Below are 12,117 nucleotides of genomic sequence, written 5' to 3' on the forward strand. Positions count from 1 at the left end.
GAGAATGCTTGGTGGTAGGACAACTACCTACCTGGAGTCTTCCTCTACTCAGTTTTACTGGTTTTCCTTCTTCAACTACAAGGGTCTTAATGAGCAGAATTTGGGTGCGATGTTGGTGACTTTCTGAGTACATTCGTACATAGATGCCCACGTCTATATATATCTCTTTAACTTTCACTGTCAGGTTGAACACATCAGAGTTGCCGTCGCCATCATGCCTATAAATCACATGTCCTTGCTTCAAGTCGTGCTGGGAAAATGAGTGGGACACTGAATGGTTGACCAGCACTCTGCCATGCTTTGGGGGCTGCAGCATGTAGAATTCGATCTCGTGGTCTGTTCTGACATCTTGGTTTGTGGTGACACTGAGGTTAGTTGTTGTGAGGCTGCTGTCCTCTCCTCTTTGTACAACCAGCCCCGTGTTGTTGGCTATCTGGACATAAGGGTCTGACACACTGACCTCAAGAAGGGATGATGTGTAATGGACACCATCTGTCACAAACAGCACAAAGCGGGCAGAGTCTGCACCCCGATGTCTGAAGAGCACTCGCCCTTCCCGCAGGTCTTCTTGCCTGAACTGGTAGAGTTTCTGAGACAGATCAGTGGCTCTCACCAGGTCCCCATTTGGGATGCCCCGCCTGGTATAGAGCAACTGCCCATCATCAAAATCTGAGTCGGGGTCATGGTAACAGAGATCTGCCAGGGTCAGTAGGCGCTGGCCATTCCTCACGACATGAAAGACCTTATCTACCACACGCACTGGTTTCTCATCATTCTTTAAGTCTACAGAAATGGCGACTTTGATTTCTGTAGATAAGTGTTCCGTGTCAAGATGCCTGACCACTCCCTCTTGGCCTGGTCCTGTGGCAGAGGCCACAAGGAGGAATTCATCATGCTGGGTCTCAGAGTCATCGTGGACATACATCAGCCGCTCACCTACTATGTCTTGATCAGTGAATGCGGTGATATTGTCACGACTTCCCAGAGGATCTGAAAAGTTAACCAGTTTCAGCTTCCCGTGTTGAGGACTCTTGGTGATTTTATATTGGAAGGTCTGATTGTCCAGTGTTTGAGCAAATAATTCTGATTTCGTAATTAATTTCCCTCCTCCTTCTTTTACAAATAATCCTCTGTTAGTTACAATAATGCGTGTCTTATCTGCTTCAAAGTTTATTCTGAAAGTATAATCTTTTGATTCTATGTGTTTTGCAACAATCAAGAACCTAAATGTGTCTTGTGTGTCTTCCCTGGGCCTCTCCTGTGGCTCATAACTTATCTTAGAGTCTGCAATGTTTTGTTGGCTGAAGACGGAGTTTGTTTTTAGAACTTTATTGCCAACTAGCAATTTTCCTTTCTTAGGTGGGGTCAGTAACTTAAAATGCAGTTCTCTCTGAGTTACGTCCACACCCTCCGTTACAGCCTGCAGATGATCAGAGTTCAATAATTGTCTGCCTATTTTCCTGACCTCGAGAGGAACATTCTTCAGAAGTATAAACTTGAGCCAGTGTACAGTAATAGGAAACGTCAACTCTTCACTGATTTTTCCTTCTATGTTAACTTTAAATTTAAAGTGATCTGTAACATTTTCTAGCTGTAATTCTTGAAATGTACTGTGGTACTGGACACGACCCCGATCAATGGAACGCTGAGAAAAGGTACTAACTTGTTTCCATTCGTCCCTTGACCCCTGCCGCTGAATCTGGCCAAATTGGGGTGGATGAGTGATAGCATAGCGGGTCTCCATCTTGTGGGGTTCACCGTTAACCTCCACTGACAAGTTACCCTGTGTAATCAGAACCGTGCCACCCTGCTGGACGACTACCCCAGTTCTAACAGCCACTTCAAAGTCCCAAGGAACAGCCACGAGCCGTAACACTACCGTATTGCTAACCAGCTCTCCATCGCTTGCTCTCAGAAGGATCCGGGAGTTCCGATGACCTCTGTGCACGTAGAAAATGTTGCCATCTCTTAAATCCCCCTGCGTAAAACCATTAATGGCTTTCCCAGGACCATTGGTGTTTTCTAAAAACCCAGCATCTGAATTGAAGTTGCCAAGAACTGAGAAACTAAGACTCAAGGAATCTGTGTCAGGGTCTGACACGTGTATTATATTTGGAGTCAGTCGTTTCTTAGAATTCTCAAACACGAGAAGCAAGTTTCCTTCAGGGAGCTTAAGGACTGGGGGATCATTTACTGGAAGGACAGTAATGGTAAACACATATGGAACATGTCCTTGCAGGTATAACGGCATTTCCTTCTTGTTCTTGGACGAGACTGAAAATGTGAAAAAATCCCTCGGTTCTTCTGAACCATCATGGACATACCAAACTTTCCCTTGCCCCAAATCTAACATAGTGAAAGCCTCCTCCATTCTCTGCGCAGGGGAAACATCAATTCGAAGGAACCCATGAAGGGGCATTTCCTCTATTTTAAATAGAATTTGAGAAGGATGGATGCCCAAATCTTCTGATGCCACATCCACGTTCATATGCCTTTGTTCCAGTAACGCTCGCCCACCTTCTTGGACCTCCAAGTTATTCAGACTCAAGAAATAGCTACTCGCATGGTGAAGAAAAGGCTTGCCTGCCTCGGGGACGGTAGTGGAAAGGGGAATTTCTGACCAAAGCAGGTTTTCTGTTGTCATTACGAAAGGGTTTTCATTATCACTACTCTGCAATTTACACCCGGCAGCTACATCTTTGGACACAAGGGCATTCTTTAATGCTCTTTTTTCTGAGTTGGTTTCCAAGCCTCTTAAGCACCCTTTGAAAGAGATTCCTCGGGCAGATTTCCTGGACACAGAGGCAAGTTCTAACTTCTTAACTTCTTCTCCCTTACGGTTATCAAGACCTCCCACGAAGAGAGGACCTTCCGATACAAATGGTTGGCTTTGCAAAGGCAGCAACGTCCTTACCCCTTGCTCATTCACCATCAGGTCCAGATACCTTCCAGTGAATTTGAGTTGAATAATGTGCCACTTGTTGTCACTAATTAAGCTAAAAGAAGAGAGCTGGGTGTTACTTTTGCTCCTTCCTACACGAGCCTTCAACAGACCATTCACTATTTCCAAAGCAACAAAATCTCCTTCTCTACCTGACTGAAATAAAAGCAAAGCTTGTTGAGTTCCAGTCTGCAAAGCAAATTCCAACAGCCCTTCCCCTTGTACCTTCCATTCTGGGAAGGTAACGTAGGATCTGGAGCTAAAGAAATTGATGGCTTCATCCTCCCCTGCAAAAAATTCATCATTGCATCCTAGTGACACCTCATAAACTTTCTTAAAACCAGGGTAAGACCTAAGGGATGCGAGGATCTCCCTCTGGTTAAATACCACATCCTCCATACATCCACGGAAATTGGGGAGCTCTCCATCCAGGTAAGGGATGTCAAGTCCACCATGGCCTGCTATGTAGATTCCATGTTGAAAGTGCAAATTGTGCATCCCACCAGTGATCTGGCCAGTTGTCTCATACTGTTTGTCGATAACCAGAGAGAGATTGTTTTTAACATAGTATAGTTCCACTGAATGCCAATCCAGGTCATCCATACGAAGTCTTTGCTCAGAAAGGAGCACTTGTTCACCTGCACCCAAATTCACCCTCACCTGAAATAGAAAGAATTATAATTAATCAATCACATATCATAGTATTTTATTAAGAAAACAGGGCCATTCACAGAGAAAGAGAGAGAGAGAGAAACTTGGACTTGGAACCACTTTCCACATGTATGGACTACACAACGAAGTTTAAAAATTTCAGAGTCAGAATATTTCAGGCATGCTGGTAAAATCAGAGGATATTCCAACTTTTCAAATGGCACATGATTTTATTCTAGTAAAATAACGGTAATCAAATGGATAGCTATTTTGTTCTCTTTCTTTCTCACGGTTTTTCCTCCAGTAATTGAAAACTTACACGTTTTTAAAGATTTAAGAAAATCTTACCCGTAAGTTTCCTGATAGTAGTTCTATTATACAGTAGTCATTTTTCCCAGCTGCAAGAAAAAGTAATCCCTGTGGTTTGCTGGTTTGAAATTTTAATTGAAGAGATAACTCAGGTGACACTTCTATGATGTTGAGCTCCACATAACTTTCACCATAAAAAGATGCTAGGGAAAAATTTTAAAAAGGAGTATAAATGAGTAAATATATTACACAATGACAATTCCACTTTAGATTGTCATCTCCCTTCAGGGACTGCCCTGCTGAAGCTGCCTTGCCCAATGCCACAGCTGGTTCCTGGGGTAGCCCACAGATCTGATGTGGGGATACAAAGTCTGTGTTCTCTTGCCCCAACTGAAAACAGCTCTGATGGGTCAGTCTATCTTTAGAACTCTCAAGAAGGATGGTGGAGGCTTCTGTTGAAACTGAATTGCAAGTCTATTTCTCCATGTACCCAATCCCGGTTCCTTCCCTGTCACAGGGATAATTCCAAACCACTGGTGGTGAACTGGTATAAGAGCAGAAGGGAACACATTAGCCAGCTATGAAAGATCAAGCCATGAAACACATAGTGCAAATAGTAGCTATGAGGACTATGGAATTGGGTGTCTATTGCTAAATTTGAATGAAGCTTTGGAAAAAGATAAGGAAAAGCTAGGAGAGATCAGTTGACAATTACAAGCTAAGTGTAAAAGCAAGAGGGCTTCCCTGGTAGCATATAGAGTCCTCCTTTCCTACAGCAGGAGACCAGTGGAAGGTAAGATGCCCACCCAGGAATTAATCTTCAGACTAGTCAGCTGCAAATAGAGTTAAAGTCCCATCTATGACAGGCTTGCTCTGACAAATCTAAGACCCTGGTTGGGAAAGAATAGAACCTTGACATAAGGAACTGGAGACATCTGGGTTTAGGCATTCAAATACCTTGGGTCCCTAGTTCTCTCTGAAACCTCTTAGCCTGCGGAAGTGGCCTATTCCCCCATTAGGGCTGGCATGGCCCTTGCCGAAAAAGGATGCAGAGGCTTCTCTCCACAAGCAGCATTTGATCTCTGAAGATACACTCCCATCTCTCCTCCTGGCCACTAGACCAAAAACAAAGGTTAAGTCACAACATAACCTGTGTGGGGACATGTTGGGCTTGATATGGGTGGAAAAGGACTAGAGCCTGGTGTAGCCGTGGGACCTCTCCAGGTGTATTCTACTACCTGTAGCTGCCAGAATACACATACGACTGGGGGTACCTGATCAAGGGGGCAAAGCGTGAAGTTGGATAAGGAAGAGTTTATAGATTTGGGAGCACTCTCCAAGGATACAGGATATAACACCCTGGCAAAGACTACCAGAAATGGTGTGAACCCACTGATAAAGTGGCTCCTAGATGCATAGAAAATGTCTTTGAGACAGACATGACAGAATTACCATGACAGATGGATGAAAGAGATGAAAGTGGTACCTCCGGGACTGAGCATAAATAGGACCAGAAGGCACAAGCGAGCACACAAGATGGTAGCCCCGGAGCTCCATCATCGCCATTCTTGCCCCAGCACCTTTCCTCAGCTCACACATATGGCTGCATGGGTGAATCCCGTAGTACCAGCTGATGGAGAAACAGAACACCTGAGCATGGTTCACAGATGAGTCAGCTTCATCATACGGGTGCGTGATGACAATAGACTCCAACTGCACCATAGCTCCCTCTAGCGGCGGCCATGAAAAACACTAGGAAGAAAAAATCCTCCAAGTGGATAGAACTTTGGGTAGAACACTTAATCATCCACTTTACACACAGAGAGAAGTGGACAGAGGTTCAAATAAATAAAAACTGATTGAGAGTGGCAAATGGCCTGGTCATATGGTCAAGAGCCTAGGATGCAGAAGATTGAAAGAGTAGGAATAAGGAGGTCTGGGATTGACACATTAAGTGGGAAAATCATTATACTGCACGTTAATGCCCACCAGAAAACATCCACCACAGAATATGCATTCAACAACAAGGCATACAGAGTGACTTGGTCAGTTGACCTCAGCCAGCCTCTGTCATCTGCCCCCAATAGGTTGGCACAACAGGTAGCTATGGTGGCAGGGATGGCATCTATTCATGCACCCAATAGTCTGGGCTCCCTCTTCCCAAGGCTTTCCTAGGTACAGCTCCTGCTGAATGCCCAACATGCCTCCAACAGAATCCAACACCAATCCCTAATATGTTACTGTCCCTTGAAGAGAGACCAACTGTCCACTTGGTGTTGAGCTGACTTCAGTGAAACTCTTTCTTTTTAGAATGGCCAGTGATTCCTTTCAAAAAATAAAATAGACACATATTCTGGGTATATATTTGCCTTTCTTGCCTCAGATAGCACCATTATATGAAGAGCTCATGGAATGTTTAATCCACTGATAGGGGAGGCCAAATAGCATCACATCAGTCAAAGACATACCCTTTACTCCAAGGAAGGTGTGTAATGGGCCTAAGACCATAGGATCCACTGGCCTATCATACATTACACGGCTGAAGCTGAGGACCCGACAGAGTGTTTGAACAACCTAATGAAGGTACAGGTGAATCACAACCTCAGAAGCAATACTCTGTTGGAGTGAGGGTCCATCCTCCAAGACTACATGAAAGATCTTTACACGGTCTTTAAATTAAAGATCTTTAAACACCTGCTGTTATATCTCCAGGAGGTATAAATATATGGGTCTGAGAACAAATGTTGATCCCTAAGAACAGTCCTTGCTAAGGCTCTTGCATGATTATCTCCATCTTAGATTCTGCTTCCTGAGGAACCCAATCTGCAATGTCTGCTTCTCCATTCCTACAACACTCTGCATATTCCTTTATTCCAGCATTCACCATGTTGTACTGAAATTCCTTGCTTATTCATCTATCTCCTGGAATATTCCATGAGTTTCCTACGATTAGGAACCATCTCTTTGTTTATCTTTCCCTCTCCAATACCTAGCACAGTGCCTGGCCACAGGTAGCATAATAGGTTCTGTTGGTAGCCCACTGAGATCCCTTTTTAACAAGCTGGTACACCCATCCTCCAGCTGTTTCACTGTGTTATCCAGAAATTTCAGTGAAATTATACCGCCTGCCCTAGAGGGGGACCTATAGCCAATGACTGATTGAAACAGACATATAAAATATGTAGAGCTCTGTGTTATTCATATCCTAGAGCTCTCTCTGGGATCAGGCTGAGATTAGGTCAGCTAAACCCAGATCTTTGCTTGGTTTCTTCTCCTGCCCTATCCTGCTTCCCTCCTTCCTTATAGCTCTTTCCTGGTCCCCTCACTCAGCATTTTACTTGCACAAGAATCCCTGCCTGTGCTGTTCTCTTTAGGGAACCCAATCCAAGATAAGTAGCAAGCAAGCATTTATTGAACCAAACTACACTAACCTAGGAGACCCTCATTCTATAATTGAGTAAACTCAGGCCTAGAGAAGCTTAGGGACTTATGTAGAGTCAACAGGTAGTTCACCAAGATACGAAGCTGATACAGAGATGAATATGGTCTCTACAAACTTTCTCAGGTAGGTATAAGCACTCTTCTTTAGTGAAAAAACAGCCATTAATAATTAAATTCAGGAAAATGAGAATGTAGCAATAAGGTCAGAAAGACAAAACAAGCATTTACAAACCCACTAGCTATCCTACCTTGTGTATGGTCCTGGCCTCTGGTTACTGAATCCCCTCACTCTGACTTTTACAGACTTAGAGGCTGTATTGTTAAGTTCTCAAAACCAGGAAATGTTTTCTAAATCATAAAATCTACTGCTGAGAATGACTAAGTAATATATTTTCCCACAGTTCACCTCCTTGGCACTAAACCAATTCCAGGATCAGCTGGTGGCTAGAAATTTCCATTGCCTCAGGGGAAAAACAAGGAAGCAGGTTTAAAACCACTGGTCTGACAGCCTGAAGCCAGTCTCATGCTCACAGATCCCCAAACTGACCTCAACTTCTGTGGCTCCTAGTAAGTGCCTCAAAATAATAGTAAGAAGCCAATCGAAGCACAAGAAAAACTGGGTCCTAGGAAAAGTAAGGCTGATCTCCACCTGCAGGGAAGGAGAAGGTGTGATTTCAGTATTACATGGGTAGGGCAAGCCAAGGTGAACAAAAATCAGAGCAACTTCCTGGTTTTATGTGCTTTTGTAAAAGGTGAAATGGTTCAATGGAAGCCAAAGTTTGGCAATAAGGTGGGTAAAAGACTTTTCAGGGAAAGTAAACATTTCTATTTCTCTATAATTTCTCCCTGGGGGGAGGGTGGTTAGTGATTATTTGATTCATTTTATCTACCTTAGAAATAGTTCCCACTTCTTTTTCCAAACTACATCTTCCTGTTTTTGTTTGTATGTATGTCTGTTTGATTTGGCTTTTGCTTGTTTGGGGGTATTTTGGTTTACTATTTATTGAGCACCTACTACGTGCCAGGTACTATCAGGAGTTGGAAGCAGGAAGTTACTGAGACTATGGGGGCCTGCAGTCTATCAGAAGGGAAAGCTGCTCAAAAAGAAGAGTATGTCCGATCCAGGATATTAGACAGTTGGTACAACAGCAGTTTGTTTGGGGCCTCGCTGGGGTATGAGGGAAGGAGTACTGTGCCTATAAAGTGTCTCTCCCTGACAGATTTAAGTGGCCCATTATACATATACTTGTGCTGTCCACAAATATACCAAATAAACCACAAACACGGGGGTTCAAAGGTGAATGACATAGACTGCCAATCAAGCAATTAGAGTGGCTTAGTACCAGGGAAATGGAGAACACAGCAGAAGCACTCGGCCTAGTCAAAGGGGATGGACTGAGGGTGTTTCCGGCAGGCAAGACAATGGCTTCCAGAAAGACCTAGTGAGGGACGGGCGAGAGTAAGAGGAGAGAAACAAGTGGAGAGATAGGAGAGAAAGAGACCAGTGACTGTAAGGAGCCAAAGGTCCACTCTGGCTGAGCCCAGTGTGTGGGGGGGGCAGCCGGGGTGGATGTGGCAGGGGTATGAGGGGTCGGGGGGCAAACGGTCAGAGGGCTGAAAGGCCTTCCCGGAACTGTCAGTTTAAAGTGGAAACTCTTTTCTAGGCCCTAGTTACCTTCTTTGTTTCCTGGGTTATTATCCAGCTCCAGTCCCAAACCATCCCAAACAGAATGTGAGGTTTTGAGGGCAGGGGCCTTTGCTAGTCTTGCTCACTGCTCAAGCCTCAGTGCCTCCAAGAGTGCTCAGTACATAGGAAGCGCCCAATAAATGACAGCTTTGGAAGCCAAGGTAAGAGTTCAGACTCTATTCAAGGGCAGCCATAAAGGGATCAAACAGGGAAATGCTGTGCCCAGACTGCAATTTAGATGGCTCTGGCTGAAGTGCAGGAAATGGGCTCAAAGGGATGGTAGGGAGTAGGGAAGCAGGCAGGGGGAGAAGCAGGTGGGTTCAAGGGATCCTTTAGAAGCTGGACTGTCTAGGAGGGAAGGGGAAAGGTCAAGGCGGCAACCTAGATGAATTTCCGGGTTTCTGGCTAGCGATCCACTTACTGAGAGGAGGACCCCGGGAGGGAAGCTTCAGTTTTGTTTTGCTTTGTTTTGTTGGTACATATATGACGAGGAATTCTCAATGAATGTTTGGGGAGCAAATGGCTGATTGACCAACTGGATCCCCACGGGCAGGGACCCACTGATGGGGGGGGGGGGCTTACACACCATCTTGAGAAGGTTGCACCTTATTCTGCACACAGTGGGGAAGATACGTTTCTAGTTGGGAGGAGACACATCGGTTCTGGATTCTAGAACACAATCAGTTCAGCCTGGTGACCGTAGAAACTAATTAAGAAAGTATTCCCAAAAAAGAGATTTCAGAACTGTCTGTATTCCCTGAAAACGAGAGCTGCCTTTTCATAACATCACATTGTCGACAGTTTCATACTGTACCTTTTTATGTGTCGCCTTTCTTCCAAACGTATCGTATAGATGATATGAGCGTAGAAGCTTATTTTAAAAATTAAAATACAAAACCACAAAAACAAACTTCTCTGCTAAAGCATTTGCATTATACAAAGTCCTAAAATGAGGGGCGCCTGGGTAGTGTTAAGCGTCTGCCTTGGGCTCGGGTCATGATCCCGGGGTCCTGGGATCGAGCCCCGCATCGGGCTCCCTGCTCACCGGGAAGCCTGCTTCTCTCTCTCCCTCTCCCACTCCCCGTTTGTGTTCCCTCTCTCGCTGCGTTTCTCTCTGTCAAATAGATAGATAAAATCTTAAAAATAAATAAATAAAATAAACAACAACAACGAAGAAACAAAGTCCTAAGATGAGGTGCTCTGAGGAGCGCCAACATTACAAAGCAGCTCTTCCTCCCACCGACCTTGTGAGGGGAGTCACTGCACTTGGAAAGAAAAGCCACATTTTTACCTCACAAATCTGCTCCGAGGTTTTCCTGTGGCACTGACCCTGCATGCTTTATCAAACCGAAGCTGAGTATTTATTCAAGAGATAACTAACCATCCAGAACACTCTGAGGAAGAAGAAAACTTCCAAGTATGAAATAACTTAGTACAAACATCTAACGTGCTGGAGAGGCCCAACCTCCTGGGTTCATTAAAAGCAAATCCCCAACAAGGGAAGTTCTAAGAGTCTCTCCCACAAAACTCAGGTCCACTGATACAGAAGTCGGGAAAGAGAGTCAGTGAGCAAAGAGGTATTGGCTCCATGGCTGCAGGATGGGCAGTTGCTTAAGTCGGCTTAGGGGGTGACAGGGGCCCCTGGTACCACATCTCTGGGCCAAACGTGTTGCTGGCCCCGTAGGAGGGCGGGGAAAGAGTGGGTAGCAGGCCCAGGACCACCATGAAGATGCAAATCTTGGATTTGCAGGTGGGGCCAGGGCAATCTGGGGCCTGGAATTCTTTTTGTAGAACAGGGCCCACCATGTTCTCACTTTTTATTCCCTCCCCAAACAGGAGTCTCCATGCCAACTGCTCAGGTCGCAAAGAGAAAACCAGCCCTTGCCCCACCCCGCGCTCCTCTCAGCGGGGCATCCTCCACCGTGTGCCTCCGCATAAGGTCACGCAGACTGGGCCCGCACCACTCCAGGGAGAGCTATTCCTGTAGGCTCCGTAGCTTCCGAAGCACCCCTGGAATGAAGCTGTGAGGCAGTCCTGGTCCCTGGCTGGTTGCTGGTTGAGCTGACAGCTCCCTCTTTAGTGACACAGAGCCCATGTCCTAGCTTGGATGCCCTGCCCGTGGCCCCAGTTCCTATTGCGGCCACAGCACATTACCACAAATGTAATGGCTTAATATGACACCCATCTGTTGCTTTACAATTCTGGAGACTAGTTAGTCCAAACGTATTAAGCCATTACAACATTTGTGGCATTTTGTTGTAGTCCAGTAGGAGCTAAAATCAAGGTGTCGGCTGGGCTGCATTTTTTCTGGCAGCTGGAGGGGAGGATCTGTTTCCGGGCCTTTTGCAACTTCTAGAACACTGCCACATTTCTTGGTGGCCCCAGCCAGCAGTCACATCACTTCAACCTCTGCTTCCAACATATCATCTTCTCCCTCTTATAACACCCTGTGTTTGCTTAGGGCCCACATGGATAATCGGAGGTAATCCCTCATCTCAAAATCCTTAACTGGATCACAGCTGGAAAGACCCTTTTGTCACGTAAAGCAACATATTCTCTGTTCTGGGTATTAAGATGTGAACTTCCCTGGGGAGCTGTCATTCTGCCTTCCACAGTCCCCAGGTGCATTCACTCATTCAGGTCCTCCGACTTATTGGGCACCTGTCATTTGTAGGTCCTGGACTACGTGCCGGGAATACAGAGGGGAATAAAGCAGGAGCACTGGGAAAGGCCCCAGAAGCAGAGGTTATGAGTTTTATTTGTGCTTTTTATGGCCTGTGCAGCTCTACTTTTAAATATTAAATTAAGATATTTTAAATAAAAGCGATTTTAATCAAACACCTGGACTGTGTGGCTTCCCTGCGTGAGTCAGCTGATCAGGCCACCCCGGGACCTACCCATTCTCACAGATGTTCTAGCCCCAGGGGCCACTGCGCTGGGTCCCTTCCTGCTGCATCAGCTGATGCTTGGCTCACCGTGACACTCTGGCCACGGTGAGCATTTGGGTCCGGACACCACAGCCTTAGGTAGAAATGGCAAAGGGAAGGAAGGAAGGAAGGAAGGAAGGAAGGAAGGAAGGAAGGAAGGA

General features: G+C 45.5%; 1 protein-coding gene across 1 annotated transcript in view; it reads right to left on the reverse strand.

Moving 5' to 3' along the window:
• Nucleotides 1-5,623, reverse strand: part of LOC118006645 (chondroitin sulfate proteoglycan 4-like) — a 49,801-nt gene extending 44,178 nt beyond the window's left edge. Inside the window, exons 1-3 of the mRNA XM_034999361.1 lie at nt 5,482-5,623; nt 3,941-4,104; nt 32-3,601 (exon numbers count right to left, since the gene is read on the reverse strand). Of these exons, the coding sequence (XP_034855252.1) occupies nt 32-3,601; nt 3,941-4,104; nt 5,482-5,623 (3,876 nt within the window). The remainder of the gene's footprint in view (nt 1-31; nt 3,602-3,940; nt 4,105-5,481) is intronic.
• Between the last annotated feature and the right edge of the window lie 6,494 nt (nt 5,624-12,117).

The sequence above is a fragment of the Mirounga leonina genome, unplaced genomic scaffold, assembly GCF_011800145.1.
Source record: "Mirounga leonina isolate KUSES-001 unplaced genomic scaffold, KU_Mleo_1.0 Mir_98, whole genome shotgun sequence".
Taxonomy (NCBI): Eukaryota; Metazoa; Chordata; class Mammalia; order Carnivora; family Phocidae; genus Mirounga; species Mirounga leonina.